Genomic DNA, 17,063 nt, shown 5'->3' on the forward strand with positions numbered 1-17,063 from the left:
TCCACTCAGGGCTCCCTTTCTCTCCCTCCCTCTGATAACAAGCCGGTGGCCACACATCTGGGTCACCCTCCCGGTAGGGGTGGGGTTCGCCCAGTGGCTTGGGGCCCCCGCATGCCTGACCTCCAGGGAGGGACAGCCAGAGTCCTGAGAGGCAGCCAGCGCCGTGCTCGGTAAATAATTCATGGGGACAGCTGATAGCGCCTGGAGCTGCCCCAGCCCCCAGCCCCCCCCCTGCGCCTGCCCAAACCAGCTGGACCAGCTTTGTGGGTGCCGCCCCTCGCCCCCCTCCCACCAGGCCAGTCACAGCCTCCGGTGTGGACGAGCAGATAGTGGGTCCTGAATTCGAGACACCCCCCCGCCCCGAAGTGGGCTTTGGGGACAGAGATGGCTCTGCAGAGCCAGGCATGGGCTTGGGCCACACCCATGTAAGTGCCAGGGTCAGGCGGACCCGGGGAGGGGGGGGGGAGGGGGAGGGCAGGGCAGGGTTTGGGGGAAGGGGGGTGCTGCCTCACTTGGGGACCCAAGAGCCCCAGATTGTGGGGGGGCCTGCAAGTCTCATTGTGACTTTTCCTCTATAGAGAGGGGTGGGAGAATGGGGGGGCTCCTTCTGCCCCCCCTCCCAGCTTTGATCCTTGGGATTTTCTGCTGATTGCTAAGAGCCCAAAGTCCAGCCAGGGCATGGGGCATGTTGGGGTCTCAGGCCGTTTCCCTCCCCCAAAACGTGGAGACTGAGTGGCCTCAGGAAATGTCCAGAAGGCCGGGGGTCGCTGGCTTGAGGTGGCCTGAGCGCAGGGGGCGCTGCGGGGTCTTTGCCTATCACAGGTGGCCTGAGCTGTTTGTGAAGGCCAGAGGAGTCACGGTTCCTGAGGTGTGGGGGTGCAGCTCAGGGCTGGCATGCTTGTCCAGCCCCTCACGCCATACCTTCCTTTCCCCAGCTCTTTCAAACCACAAAAAGAAGTGAACTGACTCAAAGAGCTCTAAAGGGTTGCAGAAAGTTCCAGAAGCGGGGCTCCTGCAAACTGGGGTCCCTACTTCTGTTCTCATCCTTCTGGGTCTCCCAATGCATTATTCACTGAGGAACCTGGTTGCTAAGCAACGGGAACCTGATCTCTGCCCCCCCCCAGTGAGGAAGAGGCAAGGAGATTACATCTGGGGGACCCAGGGGGAGGAGGGGGGACTTCAACTCTCCCCAAAGAGATCTCGACCTTCTAGGGACATGCTCCAAATGGAATCGGGACTCCTGTCCCCAGTCTGAACTGAAATCATCCTGGTCTCCTTGCCCAGCTCACCTGACCTGCAGCACGTGTCAAATGATGCTCTCATGTCTTTTTCTTCCTTATTTGTGGGTCATGGGGCTTGAACCCTGGGCCTGGGTGCTGTCCCTGAGCTCTTCAGCTCAAGGCTACCACCCTACCCTTGAGCCCAGCCCCACTGCCCGTGTTCTAGAGGTGAAGTGGAGAAGAGTTTCAGGTCTTTTTGTGTCCAGGCTGACTTTGAACCTCGATCCTCAGATCTCAGCCTCCTGAGTAGCTGAGATGACAGGCGTGAGCTCCCAGTGCCCGACCAGTTGAGGGCTGTTGACCCCCCGGTACCCCCATCACCCCACAGCTTGTGGCCTGAGCTCTTCAAGGTCTCCTCCTGATTCCAGGAGCAGGTTGGAGCCTCAGTTTCCCCATTTGTAGAATAAGGACAAGACTGTTCCTTGGCCCTGAGGCTGACAGTGCCTGGCTTTGGGAGGGGACCAGAGCCTATCCTGACAGGCACAGGGCAGGTGGGGTGGGGGGCAGTTGTGGGGAGCCCAGACAGCCCCTGGGGTGCTCTATATGAATAGAAGTGCTCCTCTGCCTTACGTTTGTGGGCAATGAAAGTGGGGGACCCCCCCAGGGCCCCTGTGGACAGGCAGAGAGATAGAATATAACATTCTCCATTCAGGTTGAATGGACTCAGTTTTTTTTTGGGGGGGGGATGGACAGAGAGATGGGGGAGGGGGTTCAGGGAGGACAGGAATGAGGGAAGATCTTAGGTTAAACCTTAAACCACAAGTCCCTGTGGCTAAAGCTCAGAGTCCGCTTAGCACCAGGTGACCCAGTGACCCTTGCCTCTGGAGGGGGGGCGTGGGACTCCGAGGTTACCATGGTAACAGGGAGCCGGCCCTTTCTCAGTTCAGATTCCCTCCTCCCCCCCTCCACCCCATCCCCTAGTACTTCAGGGGTTCTGGGAAGAAGCTGAGGTTCAGAGAGGATGAGGAGCTGGCCAAATGTTTTCAAGCATGGGTGGGAACCTGGCAAGATTTGTGTGTGTGCTGGGTGGGGAACTCGCGGCCTGGAAGCTGTCCCTGAGCTTTTGCACTCAAGGCTGGCACTCTACCACCTGAGTCAAAGCTGGCTCACTGGCGATTAGAAACTCAGGAACTTGGGCAGGGAGTTTGGCCTAGTGGTAGGGTGCTTGCCTAGCATTCACGAAGGCCTGGGTTCGATTCCTTGGTACCACATGCATAGAAAAAGCCAGAAGTGGTGCTGTGGTTCAAGTGGTAGAGCTCTAGCCTTGAGAAAGCCCAACGACAGGGCTCAGGATTTGAGTCGAAGTCCCAGTACTGGCAAAAAAAAAAGAAAAGAAAAGAAAAGAAAAAAAAAACTCAGGCACTCTTCTGCCCAGGCTGGCTTTGAACCTTCATACTCATCGTCCTGAGTAGCTGGATGACAGGGTGAGCACCAGGATATCAGCCTGAGGGATTTCCTTAGATGAATCCCGGTCCCAGTTTCCCACTCACAAGACCTTTAACTTCGGCTCTTCAGGTGCAAAGGGAAAACTGAGGCATGGCCCTGGGTGCGCTCTTGTGGCAATGAAGGGTTCTCTGCCCAAGCTGGGGCATTTAAGGGCCCCCCAGGGAGGATTGGGGGTCCCTGGGGAGCCCCCCAGCAACTGCCCCCCTCTTCCCACAGGCCCATGGCTGAGAGCAATCTGTACAGGCAGAGGCTGGAAGTCATTGCTGTAAGTGTTCCCCAAGTTGCTTCTTTGGCGTCTCCCATTTCTGAAGGCTTTCCTGGGACGAGGGAGGCAGTGTGCTGAGTTCTGGCCCTGCCCAGGGCACCCCACCTAAGACCTCAGCACCCCATTTTCCAGTTCCTCTGCCCGACCGTTCTGCATCCCTCCACCCCCACACCATGGCTCGAGCACCTTCAGAGCCTCAAACCTTCACCTCCCAGAGAACCTGGAGACCCCACCTCCCAGCCGCCCCCTTCTTAGTCCACCTCTCCTGCCTCCCTAGCTTGCTCCCAGCCTGGAGTCCCCTGGGCCTTCTGCCCCAATCCCACTATTACTTCTCATTTCCCTCTCTGCACCCCAACTCTGCCCACTCCTGTGCCCGACCTCCCCACGCCTCACGTCTGACCACCACCACCTCCGCAAGGACCTGTGTCCTTTACCCCCATCTCCGCACCCCAACTCTGTAATCTCCCCACCCATCCACCCATCTCCGAACGCCATCTCTGCACTTCGTAGGTGAACCCCATTTTTATTCTCACCTTTATTTCCCACATGCTTCCCCCAGCTTTCTAACCTGAACTTGAGTCCCTCCACTTTTGAACCCCCACTCTGACCTCCGATTCTGCACCCCGTTTTCCTACTCTCGATCTTGGCACCCCACCATTCTGGATACACCCCTGCACACCATTTCCCTAGGCCCCATTTTATGCCCCCATCTCTCTAGTCTCCACTTCTGCACCCCAGTCTCTCTGGACCCTCGTAGCTGCGCCCCCATTTCGAGATCCTCTTATCGGCAATCGCCCAGGGAGCCGGGCATCTAGACCCCTCTCCTTCCGCACCCCGATATCCTGGATCCCTCTGCGCTGACAGGCCCCAGGCCCCCGACGCCCCGCCCCGCGGACAGGCCCCGCCCGCAAACGAACAGACCACGCCCAAGCACGCCCCGCCCACCACACGGGCCACGCCCACCGCGGGCCACGCCCCCTCCCGGGACCCCCATTGGGCGCGGGCGTCCGTCGCAGCGTCCCGGGCGTGGCCGGCCCCGCCCTCCGCCCCGCCCCTCCCGGTGCTGAGTCAGCGCCGCCCCTGCCCGCGGGCTGCACGCCCGGGAGCCCCGGGGCGCCCCGTGGAGCGGGCGGCGGGGTTCCCAGCGCGGCCCTGTGCGCAGGAGAAGCGGCGGCTGCAGGAGAACATCCGCGCCGCGCGCCGGGAGCTGGAGGAGGAGCGGCTCCGCGCGCAGCGGCTCAAGGTGGGCACCGCGGGCGGGGGGGGGGGGGGGTCGGGGCCGGGGTCAGCGCTGGGCCCCCCAGTCTGGGCGGGGCGGGAGGCGTGGGGGGCGGGGGTCTCCGTCCTGGCCTGGAAAGTTGGGGTGAGGAGGGGCGGGGGGGGCGGGATGTCCGATCCCCCCCGGGGGTGTCATTTGGGGGGCGGGGTCGGGTGCAGGGCGGGGTGGGGGTCCCCGCGGCCGTCCCAGCCCCCCCCACCCGGGGAGCTGCGCGCCCACGCGGGGCTCCCTCCCACCCCAGAGGAAGTCCCTCCGGGAGCGGTGGCTCATGGACGGGGCGGCAGAGGCGCCCGCGGACCCCCCGGACCCGGCCTCCCCGTCCCCCGAGGCCCAGGCTCAAACCCGCATCCGCAGCCTGGAGGACAGCTTGTTCACGTGAGTGTCGGGGCGGACCCCCTCCCAGCCGGGCCCCTGCCCTGCGGGAGCGGGGTCCCCGCAGCCCCCCAACCCTGCCTTCCAGGCTCCAGGCCCAGCTGCAGCTGCTGCAGAGCGCGTCCACAGGTGCGCAGCACAGGCCGGCCGCGCGGCCCGTGTGGCGCAGACAGGTGAGGGCCGGGGTCCCCGCGGGAAGTCGGGTGGGGGGGTCAGGGTCCACCGGTGGCAGCCGCGGGAGGGCCAGGGCTGCATCTGTGTGTGCGTGTGTCCTGGACGACGCCCGCCTGCTCCAGGCGGGGTCTGCACCAAGGTGGAGCCTCAGCTCCACTTCTGGATGTTTTCTTTTTTGGGGGGCGGGATGATGAATTGGAGATGAGTCTCAGGGGCTGTCCTGCTCCCGGCTGGGTTTGAACCATGATCCTCAGATCTCTCCGCCTCCTCAGTCACTAGGATTACAGTCATGAGCCATGGGTACCCAAAGCTCTACAGGGCTTGGTCACAGAGTGGCTGATGTGGGTTTGTGGTCACGCTGGATTTCAGGGTGGCAGGTCGAGGTACAAGGCAGGGTTTGGCTTGGGGGGTGGCGAGGGCATGGAGCCTGGAGGTGATGCCAGCTCACCTTGACACTCACGTATTGACAGGGCCTGCGTCCTCTCTCCCACCCTGCTATGGAAGCCAGTCCTGCAGGTGGGTATTGGAGCCCCTATGGGAGTGGACAGGGGTTGGGTCACCCCGAGAATGTGTGGTGACAGAAGAGGGTGAGTGAGGATTGCCCGCCTACACCAGCTCTCTGCTCTCCTCCCTTCACGTGCCAGGCCGTGCAGATCCGGATAAGCGCGCGTCCCTGCCGTCTGGGCCTGTGGCTGTGTCCCCCAGGTCCCAGCCTGAGCCCAGAGAAGGGGCCCCTGGAGTTCAGGCCACCCCGAGGCTGGCCCCCGGCACAGGGGGCTCCTCAGAATCCAACGGTCCCTACTGTGGGCTCAGCCCGGCTGGGGAGCGGGAGCTGGGTCCCCAGGCCGACACTGCAGAAGCCAAAAGAGGGGACGTGGTGGAGGTGGTGTGGGAGGGGCTGAGGCCCCCGGAGGACAATGACACAGTGCCTGCTGGGCCTGAGCTGGAGGCCAAGGTGGAGGAGGCTGTCCTGGAGGCCATTGGGGACAGGCAGGCAGCTGACAGCCCCGAGCTCCCGGCCTGGGTGAGGGAGGACGGGGCTGTGGTGGAGGTGGTATGGGAGGGGCTGGGAGGCAGTGGGGTGGAGGCCAGGCCCACAGAGGAGTGCAGGGCCGGGGCTGAGGCTCCTGGGGGCAGACCTGGGGAGTCTGGGCCCGGGGACCCTGCAGGGGAGGAGGGCTCGTTCCTCTGGGTGGAGAGGGTGACAATTGGGGAGGACTGGGAGCTGGTCATGGAGGGACTGGAAGGACTGGAAGGGCCCACGGCCCCACCGGGGGCAGAGGGAGGTGGGGAGGCCTGGGAGGTGGAGAGGGGAATGGAGGGGTCCAGGGGCACAGCGGAGCGGGGCCTGGAGGAGGAGAGGGAAGGAAGGGAGGCCCAGGAAGACAGATCTGAGGGGGACAGAGGTGAGGGGCCCATGAGAGTGGATGGAGCAGGCCAGACAGTGCAGGAACAAGGCAAGGGGAAGGCGGGGGTAGAGGAGGAAGTGGACAGGTCCCTGGCGGTCCAAGGGAAAGATCAGAGCCCCCTGGATGGGGAGAGAAAGGGAGGGGAGGGCCCCCCGGATGGGGAGAGGCAGGATATCAAGGCACCCTTGTCTGGAGAGACCCCAGAGCTGGGAAAAGAGCCAAGTTCAGGGGAGTCTGGGGAAAGAGCAGAACCCCAGCCAGAGGAGGGGAGCGTCCAGCTGGAGGACGGAAGTGTCCAGCCAGAAGAGGGGATCGTCCAGCCGGAAGACGGAAGTGTCCAGCCAGAGGAGGGGAGCGTCCAGCCAGAAGACGGAAGTGTCCAGCCAGAGGAGGGGAGCGTCCAGCTGGAGGACGGAAGTGTGCAGCCAGAGGAGGGGAGCATCCACCTGGAAGAGGGCAGCGTCCAGCCAGAGAAGATGCCAGAGGAGCCAGGATTGCAGCCCCAGGTTGGACCTGAGGGCTTCCTGGAGGAGGAAGTCAGGGAGTCCGAGGCCCCTGCTGCAGGCCCCGGAGGTGATGCCAGCTCTCTCCTGGCTGAGACCCCGGCCCCCCAGCCGCCTACCGAAAGCCAGCCTCTGCTCCAGCGGGAGGGGCCCAGCACCCACCCCGTGCCCACCTATGCCCCTGCCCGGCAGCCGGTGCCCACCGAGGGGGAAGAGGTGAATGGCCCCAAGCAAAAGACCTGTCAGTGCTGTGAGGTGATGTGAGCCCACGCTGCCCCACGTTCACACAGCTACCTCACCACCCGGTGCCCGGGATGCCCACTGCCCCCCCAGCCCCTCACCCACTGCCTGTGGCCCGGCTCCCTCTTGCAACGAAGTCTTTATACTTGAAAATAAAATGTTAAAGGACCCAACCACTGGAAACAGTGCCCAGACTCGCCCAGTCTGCTGGGAAGCTGGCCCTGGGAGACCGCCCAGGTAGAAGATGCCAGGTTACAAGTCAGCCTTGGAAAGGATGGTGAGGTTCTACCTCAGCAACTGAAGCCAGGCCGGGTGTGGTGCCCCCCGCCTGTCATCCTAGCTACTCAGGAGGCTGAGATCTGAGGGTCGCGGTTCAAAGGCAGCTCAGGTACAAAAGTCTCCACTGAATCACTAGAAAACCAGAAGTGGGGTAGGGAGGTAGCCTTGAGCTGAAGAGCTCAGGGACAGCGGCCAGGCCCAGAGTTCAAATCCCATGACCACCACCACCAACAAAAATACTAGATCCCGGCACCAGGGACTCACGCCTAGCACCCTCCCCAGCTAGAAGGGAAACAGAGTCTAAGCTGTTGCTGGGAGTTGGGGAGAGTTTCAGTTGTATCCATTCCATCCATCCCATGGCTGGAACAAAAAGACATCAAAGTTACAATAGCTACAAAGATATACAAGTTTATTCTGGCTCTGCTGGGAGAGGGGGTGGGGCTGTCACTCAGGAACTCAGGCTCTGACATCGGCCACCCCTGTGGGGTTCAGGCTCCGTCCCATTTCTGGGTCGTGGTCACTGGTCACTGCCCCTTGTGGGCTTGGAGGTAGAAAGGGTGTGGAGGCCCCACCCGGAGCGTCAGGACCCTCAACCGTCCTTTCCCACTGTGGGGACCTCAGGCCAGGGTACAGCTGCATGGGAGGCCGGGACTCCGCCTCCTGGGCGTCCAGGAGGCCCTGGGGCCAGGCTGGGGCCCGCTCCCGGGCCCTGGGGGTCCTCAGAAGACCCAGCTCCTCCGGAGTGGGCAGGAAGTGTTTCTCGTAGCCTGAGTGAAGCAGGGTGGAGGCCTGGGGGGGCTTCCCCGCGGCGGGTGGGGGCTCCATCTCCTCCACCTCCAAGATGGGCAAGTCCTGGGGGAGCTGGGGCTGGAACACCACCTGGAGGGAGAGGCTGCTGCGACCCGCCCCCCTGTCCCCCCGGGACCCCCCCTTCCCCGCCCTCCTCCCTCAGGGGACTCCCGCCTTCCTGCTTACCTCTAGGTGGCCCTGGCCAGAACTGCTGTTGGCGGGATCTGGAACCTTCTCCCACACCCAGTGGGGCAACACCTTGTATCGCAGGTGGAGACACCTGCTTGGAGGGTGAGGGTCAGGACCCCAGAGGCCACCCCGCAACTCCGCTGATGCCCAATGCGGGGACCCCCCGCCCCACCACACCTCTCCAGACAGACACACAGAGACAGGCAGACAGACAGACACAGACAGGCAGGAAGGCAGGCAGGCAGACAGACAGGCAGGCAGACAGACAGACAGGCAGGCAGGCAGACAGGCAGGCAGGCAGGCAGGCAGACAGACAGACAGACAGACAGACAGACAGACAGGCAGACAGGCAGGCAGGCAGGCAGACAGACAGACAGGCAGGCAGGCAGGCAGACAGGCAGACAGGCAGACAGACCGACAGACAGACAGACAGACAGACAGGCAGACAGGCAGGCAGGCAGGCAGACAGGCAGGCAGGCAGACAGACAGACAGACCGACAGACAGACAGACAGGCAGACAGGCAGGCAGGCAGGCAGACAGACAGACAGGCAGGCAGGCAGGCAGGCAGACAGACAGACAGGCAGACAGACCGACAGACAGACAGACAGACAGGCAGGCAGGCAGGCAGACAGACAGACAGGCAGGCAGGCAGACAGACAGACAGACCGACAGACAGACAGACAGACAGGCAGGCAGACAGACAGACAGACAGACAGACAGACAGACAGACAGCCTTACCTTCTGGAGGCAGCCAGGCTCAGGCAGCAGCCCAACAGGAGCAAAGCCAGCAGGCAGAGGACGCTGGGCAGGACTTTCCACTTCAGGGTGTTATCTGGTGGGAGGAGGGAGGGCTGCACACCGGAAAGGGAGAGGGGGCGGGTCGCAGGGGTGGGTGTGGCTTGTTAGTGAGTGGGCAGGGTAGGGCCTGTGGGTGGGAGGGGCTAGGGGAGGGACTCTTACAGGAGGGCGTGGCCTGTGTGTGGGCGGGGCAGGGAGGGACTCTTGACGGGGGCGTGGCCTGTGTGTGGGAGGGGCGAGGGGAGGGACTCTTGCAGGAGGGCGTGGTCTGTGTGTGGGCGGGGCAGGGAGGGACTCTTGGCGGAGGGCGTGGCCTGTGTGTGGGAGGGACTCTTGCAGGAGGGCGTGGCCTGTGTGTGGGAGGGGCGAGGGGAGGGGCTCTTGCGGGAGTAAGGCTGCGGCAATCTGGGGAAGGGGCGTGGCTTGTGGGTGGGGCTAGAGGGTGGGGAAATCGTGGGGAGGGTGGGGCTTCCAGGGGCAGCTCAGGAGCCCAGAGGGAGGGAGACTGCCTGAGACACATGGCAGCATTTAGCAGAAAGGAAGTTGGGGCGAGGCAGGCTGGGAAGCAGTGCTTAGCACGCTGGAGGCCCTGGACTCGTCTCCAGCACAGCCCCCATAGTAATGCACCCCTGCAAGCCACGAATATCGACGGCGGCCCTCCACCCCCGCCTCTCTACCTGGCAGGTGAAGGTGGAGGCTGGGCCCAGGGGGGCCCTGTCCGCTGGTGGTGGAAGCTGTCATCCACAGCTCGCAGGGACCCCTGGGAAGGTCAGGAAGGGTGATGGTCTGGGTGTTGCTGCTCACTGAAGGACACAGCAGAGAGGTGGGGAAAGTGGTGACGTCCTGCCACAGGGCCTTTGCACCTACTCCTCCCTCTGAAACTCTGCCTGGATCTTCCCGTAGCTGGGGCCTCATTACTTTCAGGCCTTTCCTCCCCTGTGGCTTCCTCAGTGAGGATGTCCTCAGCTAGCCCAGCACCATCCACCTCTCTACCTCCCCTGCACTGGCTGACAGATTGCTTAGATATTTGCTCTGTTTATATCTATGGATTCCCCACTGCCCCCTCCATTTGGAAAATGAGCTCCCAGATTCTGGCTTATAATTCCTTTCTCTCATCCTCCAGTATCAACTAAACTTTTACTGTAAACATCGATTCTTTTTTTTCATCTATATCAGTGCAGGCTGGGTGCTGGTGGCGGCTACCCCTGGAAACCTAGCTAGTTAAATGGCTGAGATCTGAGAATCAGTGTGCAAAGCCTGCCTGGGCAGAAAAAAACCCAAAAAACCAGAGAAACTCTATATCTCTGGCTCAGAAGGTAGAGCACCAGTCTTGAGTACTAAAGCGGAAGGAAGGAAGAAGCAAGACGCTGAGGCAACTAAACAACCCTGTGCACTGCCAGGCATGCGCTGTCTGTTCCTGTCTTTTCCTCAGTACGGGGTTTATTTTTTCCCAGCTCTCAAGGTTCCTGTTTTTCTCTTAATCAAATATGACAAGCTTTGTTTTGTTTTTAAACTCAGGGCCTGGGCACTGTCCCTGAGCTTCTTTTGCTCAAGGCCGGCCCTCTACCACTTGAGCCACAGTCCCAGTTCCAGCTTTTTCCATGATTCCCTTGGAGATAAAAGGTTCATGGACTCTCCTGTCATAGCTGCCTCCCAATCTCCATCCTCACACCTCAGCCTCCTGGGTAGCTGGGATTACAGAGCCACGGGCACCAAGCCCAGAGTCTTCATTTTGAATGGCTCCCATCTGAGTCCACCCCACTCCCCACCAAGGGAGCCACCGTGCTCTGGACAGCTGAGGACACGCTGGGGCCCGGGGAGGGGGGGTCAGCAGCTGGGGGGAGCTCACCGTTCATGCATTGGGGGGCAGCGCTGGCCCCACTCCTCATACACAGGGTGTAATGGGCTAGGTGACCCCGGAGCAGGTGTCTGGGGACCTCTCCCCACGCCACAGCAGGAGTCCCGGGGGGGTCATCTGGCAGACGCCAAAGTTCCGGTCCCACCTGCGGTGCTGGTGGGAAGAGCTCAGTGGGTTAGGTTCTGCCTGAGCTCCAGGACACCTGTTCTTCCACGCTGCCCTCCAGATCCTTACCTAGCTCCTCTCTGAACCCCCAGACCGCAGGAGCTGGGGCCAAGCCCACTGCAGAGACAGCTGTCACCCTGATTCGGTAGGGGCGTCCACCTTGGAAATTTCCTGCATGGTGGAGAAATTCAAGACCTCCTGTAGCCTTCCCCACAGGCCTTGGTCACTCTCTGCACGTCTGGCTGCCCCGCGGGCCGACGGGGACAGGGCTTGGGTGTGTCAGTCATTTATCTGGAAGGTGGAGGTGACTCCAGGAAAGAGAAACACAGATGAGAGATGAGACACCAGAAAAGCCAGAAATGGTGCTGTGGCTCAAGTGGCAGGGCACTAGCCTTGAGCTGAGAGTTCAGGGACAGCACCCGGGCCCTGAGTTCAAGGCCCACGAGAGAAAAGGAAATATTACTTTTTTTTTTTTTTATAAAAAACCAGGCCGTATGGCTTGAACTCGGAGCCTGAATGCAGAATCTGAACTTTGTCCAATTGTTTATTGCTTACTGTACCACTAGATCATAGCTCCATCTCTGGGTTTTTGCTGGTTCCCTGGAAATAAGAATCTCACGAACTTGCCGGGTGCAGTGGCTCACGCCTGTCATCCTAGCTACTCAGGGGGCGGAGATCTGAGGATCGAGGTTCAAAGCCAGCCGGGGCACAAAAGGACCTGAGACTCTAGAAAATGGGAAGTGGGGCTGGACTCTAGGGTAGGGTGGTAGCCTTGAGCTGAAGAGCTCAGGGACAGCGCCCAGGCCGAGTTCAAGCCCCTGATGATGACCCCCCACCAAAAAAAAAAAAAGAATCTCACCAACTTTCCTGCCAGGCAGGGTTGGCTTCAAACTTCCATCCTCAGATCTCAGCCTCTGGAATAGCTGGGATTACAGGGTTCAGCCACCCTTGCCAGGCTTTAATGTCACACTCTGAGGCCATTCTGACTTCCTGTGGCATCATGTGATGGGACTTCTATCCTGGGGTCCCACCATGATCCCATTGGCCACAACAGAGCCAGCCAAGGCCCCAAAGATGAAGAGCAGAGCAAACCGCTTTTCTTTATAAGTCCCCAGCCTCGGGCGTTTTGTTACAGTAACGGTACCTAGAAGAAGGCACATTCAGAGGTGCTGGGGCCTCACCTGGCAACACAGCGCTGAGGTTCTCAGGAGGGAGCCGGATCCAGCTGAGGTTCTCCTGCAGGTCGCCATCTCCAGACCAGTCCACCACAAACTCCGACACCTCCCCAACTCCTGGGGTCCAGCTCACCAGGAGGCTCGTGCTCCCCACGACGCCCCTGACCTCCACGCAACAAGGGGTAGATTCTGGAGCTAGAGGGAGGGGGCAAGGTCTCAGCTGCCCACTGAAGGCCTGTCAGCTGCCCCTCCTGCGCAGAGAGAGTTCATAGTCTGTGTTCTTTCAGTCCTGGGGCTTGAACTCAGGGCCTGGACGCTGTCCCTGGCTTCTTTTGCTCAAGGCTGGAGCTCTACCATTTGAGCCACAGCTCCACTTCTGGCTTTTTTTTTTTGGTAGTTTGTCAGAGATCATGGACTTTCCTGCCTTGGCTGGCTTTGAACCTGTCTCCTCAGAATGCAGCCTCCCCAGATAGCTGAGATTGCACGTGAAAGCCACTGGCACCCGGCTATAGACTCTTACTTACCCAAGCAGAGCAAAGAGAGGTTGGTGAGCGGTGCCCAGGGAACAGCATTGACAGCAGACACCGCTGCCCACTCTGCCCAGGTGGGGACTGGGAGTTCACAGCAGGAGACGCCGTCCTCGCTCACGCTCGTCTCTCCACGCCAGAACCACGCTCTGTAGCTCACCTGCGCGCACGAGCCAGACGCCTGACAAAGGAAAGAAGGGAGACAGCCGTGTCTACCCCGTACGCAGCCGTCCACTGAGCATCTTAGCTTCCAGATCTTCACTTGTTTCCTATCTGCTTAATATGAAATTACTAAGAAGTGTGTGTGTGTGTGCGTGTGTGTGCGTGTGTGCATGTGTGTTAAAAGCCTCCACGTGCTTGTGGATCAGAGGTTGTTTGTTTTTGGTTTTTGCCAGTCCTGAGCTTGAGCTCAGGGCCTGAGCACTGTCCGTGGACTTTCTCAAGGCTAGAGCTCTACCACTTGAGCCTCAGCACCACTTCTGGCTTTCTTCTATGTATGTGGTACCGAGGAATCGAACCTGGGTCTTCGTGCATGCTAGGCAAGCCCTCTACCACTAGACCACACTCCAGGCCCCTGGATCAGAGCTTTCTCCTGAAGTGCTGGGAGTGGTTTGCTTTGTTAGAATTAGAAAAGTAAGTCAGGCGCTCGTGGCCCACGCCTGTAATCCTGGCTACACAGGAGGCTGAGATCTGAGGATTGTGCTTCAAAGACAACCAGGCAGGAAAGTCTGTGAGACGCTTAGCTCCAACGACCCACTAGAACACCACAAGTAGAGCTCAGGCTTGAAGTGGTGGAGGGCTAGCCTTGAGCGAAAGAGCTCAGGGGAAAGCGTCCAGGCCTCGAGTTCAAGCCCCACAGCTGGCATAACAACAGCTAGAACACATTTTTTTTTGGGGGGGGAACTGGCAACTTGTCTTATTTCCACCATTGTCATGTGGGATTTGCCCAGCTTACCTTCCACAGAAGCAGGGGTTCCTGGGTGCCCCTCGGCTCACAGACGCTCCCTGATACCCACATATCGATGGGCCCTAGCAAGTGGAGGGCGGGAGAGGCAGGAACAGGTGAGAGAGCCGTGATTGGCTAGATTTCCGGGGGGCGGGGCGAGGGCGGGGCGTCTGCCCAGGGGGCCGGGCGAGGGCGTCCCAGGCGGGGCGAGGGCGGGGCCTTTCCCGGGGCGGGGCATCCGCCCGGGGGCGGGGCGAGGATGTCCCAGGGGCGGGCGAGGGCGGGGCGTCCTCCTGGGGGCGGGGCTGGGGCGGGAAGGGGGCGGGGCGTCCTCCCGGGGGCGGGGCTGGGGCTGGGCGTCACCGGAGGGCGGGGTCTGGAAGGAGAGGATGGGGCTCCATTCGCCCCACAGATCCGCTTCCTCCAGCCGGCAGCGGCCTGACACATTGTAGCTGGTGGCGGGCTCGAGATCCTGAATCTCCACGGGGCTCAGCGGAATGGTCTTCAGTTCGGGCTCCAGCTGGGAGAGAGGATGGGCGAGGTGGGGCGGGAGGCAGCAGTTTGTCTGTCTGTCTGTCTGTGTTTTTGTCTTTCTTTTTCTTTCTTCTTTCTGGTGGGTTGTGGGACTTGAACTCAGGGCCCATCTCTGAGCAATTTTTGCTCAAGGCGAGTGCTCTAGCACTCTGAGCCCCAGTGCCATTCGTGGCTTTTGATGGTTCATTGGAGATGAGAGTCTCGCGGGGCCTCTTAGGCAGGATCCTCAGACATCAGCCTCCTGAGTAACCAGGATTACAGGTGGGAGCCACTGAGCCCACTTGGGCAACTCTGTGTGTGAGTGCGCGTGTGTGCATGTGTGTGTGCGCACGCCAGTGCTGGGGCGTGGACTCAGGGCCTGGGTGTATCCTGATTTTTTTTTTTTTGCCAGTCCTGGGCTTGAGCTCAGGGCCTGAGCACTGTGAGCACTGTCCCTGGACTTTCTCAAGGCTAGAGCTCTACCACTTGAGCCTCAGCACCACTTCCAGCTTTTCCTATGTATGTGGTACCTAGAAATCGAACCTGGGTCTTCCTGCATGCTAGGCCAGCACTCTACCATTAGGCCAAACTCCCAGCCTTGATTTTTTTTTTTCCTGCTCAAGGTTGGTGCTCTACCACTTGAGCCACAGCTCCACTTTCAGCTTTTTTTTTTTTTTTTGCTGGTCCTTAGGAGATAAGAGTCTTTCAGACTTTCCTACCCTGGCTGGCTTTGACCCAGGATCCTCAGATCTCACCCACCTGAGTAGCTGGCATTACAGGCGTGAGCAAAGAGACCCATTAGTTAGCTGAACATGGCCAGCCTTGCTTGGGACAAGAGGAGTGTGTGTGTGTGTGTGTGTGTGTGTGTGTGTGTGTTGCTCCTGACACTCACCAGGGTCCAGTTTGCCTCCTGACACCTGAGGTAGCGGAACTGGCAGGTCAGAGGTTTGTGGAGCGGCCATGGGGGCGGCTTCCACTGCACAAAGGCCTCCAGGGGCGGCTCCTCCGAAAAGTCCACATCCGGGTGGAGGTGGAGGGCGTCAGGCCTCACTGCAGGAGGATGGGCCAGGGCACACTGAGGCAGGGGAGCAGGGGTGGGGGCTCCCCCAGGACCACCTCCCCCAGCACCCCAAACTTCCTGGCACATTACTTTGTGTTTCTAGATTCACCAAGATAGGGGGCCAAAGAAGTTGGTCATCCTGGGTCCCCCAGACCAGGAGTTGGTCGGCTGTGGTGAACTGTCCCCGGGGAATGGTCACCCAGCTCTGCCCAGCTGGCACTGTCACCTTTCTGGTCCTGTTAGAATGGCTGTGAGGACAGACACAAGGAAGCGACAGACACTGGCCTGGGGGAGGGGACACGACAGGCATGGCACCCGCCCTCGTGCCAGGGCCACTCCTGCAGCCTGCTCTCTTGGGGTTCAAAACCCCAACCTCGGCTGGGCACCGTCCCAGAGCTTTTCTCACCCAAAGCTGGAGCTTTACCACCCTGAGCCTCAGCACCACGCCGGTTAGTTAACTGGAGATTAAAAATCTCCCAGACTTTTCCTGCCCAGGAGATTAAAAATCTCCCAGACTTTTCCTGCCCAGGCTGGCTAAGAACCACGATCCTCACATCTCAGCCTCCTGACGGGCTCGGGGTACGGGTGTGAGCTGTCGGCTCAGTTCATATTCAACATTTCCTCCTTGTCATGTCCCTAAGTGAGGGAACCCCCAGAATCAACCCTGAAGGTAAATACTGGTGTTCGTGCTATGTATTTATGTTGGGACCAGATCGTGCTAGGTAGGCTGGCCTTGAACTTGCGATCCTCCTGTCTCAGCCTCCAGTGTGCTGGGCTACCTGTACCGGCCACCCCTCCATTACTGCAGTTTCAGAGGGAACCCGGAGGGGGGGAATGGGAGGAATTGGGAGAAGCAGGGCCTAGGGGCAAACTGGAACTGGAGTGGCCACCTCAAATGCCTGTTTCCCCAACCCGCTTCTGGAGTACTCACTATTTCTGGCTCTGGAGGTGCAGCACCCACGGGCTGTCCCGACCCCCCAGAGGGTCCCAGGAGCAGTTCAGGTTCCCCCAGGGGCCAGCTCTGTAACACTGCAGTGCCCTCGATCCGCCTGGAGAGGGAGGCAGAGGGGCCCAAACAAGGGGGCTCAGACCCTTTCCCAGCCCTGCACACCCCAACTTTCCTGGACTGGGGGCTGGAAGCCAGAGCCTGGCACAGACAGGCTGCACCCCTGAACTGCGGCCTCTCCCCACCTCCACTTTCCCGACGGCACCGACGCACCGAGGTCCCCGAAAGAAATGCATAGCAGGAAGGGGGGTGCTGGGGGCCCCATCCATCTCCAGCCACATCCTGTTATGGCCCCGAGGGTTCCACCCCCGCCCGGCGCCATCACCCCCGAGCTGCGCTCCCAGCCCGGGTGCCATCGCGCAAGCGCGTGTCGCCAAGTGCCACCAAAGTGCCACCACTCACCCTGGGGACGCGTCCCTCGGCACAGCAGAAAAACCACCACCGGCAGCAGCGTCAGCTTCGGCCAGAAGAGGGCAGCCGGGGTCCCCAGCATGGCTCCCGGTGGACCCCCGTGTGGCTCAGCCGGGCCTGGCCCCGCGCGTCGCCGCCCCTGTGTCCCTGAGCCTTCCAGGCCCCGGGGGAGGCGGGACGGGAAGCGGAGCCGCCGCCGCCCCTGCGCCCCGTCCCCGCCCCTTCCCCAGCGGGGAATCCCCACCACGGCGCCCCACGGCTGAGGACTGGGGGCGCCAGGGGGGATGCTGCGCGCACGGTATCCCCCCTCGTCCCCTTCTCCCCCTGGCCAATGACACGCGACTCTCTCTGCAAGTAACTTTTATTGTTGGGGTTCAG

At 60.9% G+C, this 17,063-nt stretch overlaps 2 protein-coding genes across 2 annotated transcripts; one reads left to right on the plus strand and one right to left on the minus strand.

Moving 5' to 3' along the window:
• Positions 1-278: 278 nt before the first annotated feature.
• On the plus strand, positions 279-7,211 carry Palm3 (paralemmin 3). The gene is made up of 7 exons (XM_090335935.1): positions 279-425; positions 2,943-2,991; positions 4,154-4,234; positions 4,512-4,645; positions 4,731-4,815; positions 5,287-5,332; positions 5,461-7,211. Exons 1-7 carry the CDS (start codon positions 385-387, stop codon positions 6,990-6,992), a joined length of 1,968 nt encoding a protein of 655 aa, XP_090192061.1. The 5' UTR covers positions 279-384; the 3' UTR covers positions 6,993-7,211.
• A 428-nt stretch (positions 7,212-7,639) lies between these two features.
• Positions 7,640-16,819, minus strand: Il27ra (interleukin 27 receptor subunit alpha). Its single transcript, XM_090336157.1, has 14 exons — positions 16,677-16,819; positions 16,200-16,317; positions 15,359-15,516; positions 15,101-15,258; positions 14,059-14,215; positions 13,705-13,778; positions 12,747-12,930; positions 12,229-12,417; positions 11,117-11,218; positions 10,874-11,035; positions 9,702-9,827; positions 8,965-9,058; positions 8,223-8,316; positions 7,640-8,126 (listed from the first exon to the last, which is right to left on the minus strand). The coding sequence occupies exons 1-14, from the start codon at positions 16,765-16,767 to the stop codon at positions 7,704-7,706; spliced, it is 2,130 nt and encodes a 709-aa protein (XP_090192283.1). The 5' UTR covers positions 16,768-16,819; the 3' UTR covers positions 7,640-7,703.
• Positions 16,820-17,063: the final 244 nt, after the last annotated feature.

The sequence above is a fragment of the Megascapheus bottae genome, chromosome 1, assembly GCF_031878675.1.
Source record: "Megascapheus bottae isolate mThoBot1 chromosome 1, mThoBot2.hap1, whole genome shotgun sequence".
Classification (NCBI taxonomy): Eukaryota; Metazoa; Chordata; class Mammalia; order Rodentia; family Geomyidae; genus Megascapheus; species Megascapheus bottae.

What these genes read in the sequence shown, in the direction of transcription:
- Palm3 (XM_090335935.1), top strand. Translation starts at nt 385, where the DNA reads ATGGCTCTGCAGAGCCAGGCATGGGCTTGGGCCACACCCAT. An exon ending in AGAGGCTGGAAGTCATTGCT is followed by an intron (nt 2,992 to 4,153) that starts GTAAGTGTTCCC and finishes CCCTGTGCGCAG; the next exon opens with GAGAAGCGGCGGCTGCAGGA. An exon ending in TCCGCGCGCAGCGGCTCAAG is followed by an intron (nt 4,235 to 4,511) that starts GTGGGCACCGCG and finishes CTCCCACCCCAG; the next exon opens with AGGAAGTCCCTCCGGGAGCG.
- Il27ra (XM_090336157.1), bottom strand. Translation starts at nt 16,767, where the DNA reads ATGCTGGGGACCCCGGCTGCCCTCTTCTGGCCGAAGCTGACGCTGCTG. An exon ending in GGTGAATCTAGAAACACAAA is followed by an intron (nt 15,259 to 15,358) that starts GTAATGTGCCAG and finishes ATCCTCCTGCAG; the next exon opens with TGAGGCCTGACGCCCTCCAC. An exon ending in CTTCCAGACCCCGCCCTCCG is followed by an intron (nt 13,779 to 14,058) that starts GTGACGCCCAGC and finishes TCCACTTGCTAG; the next exon opens with GGCCCATCGATATGTGGGTA.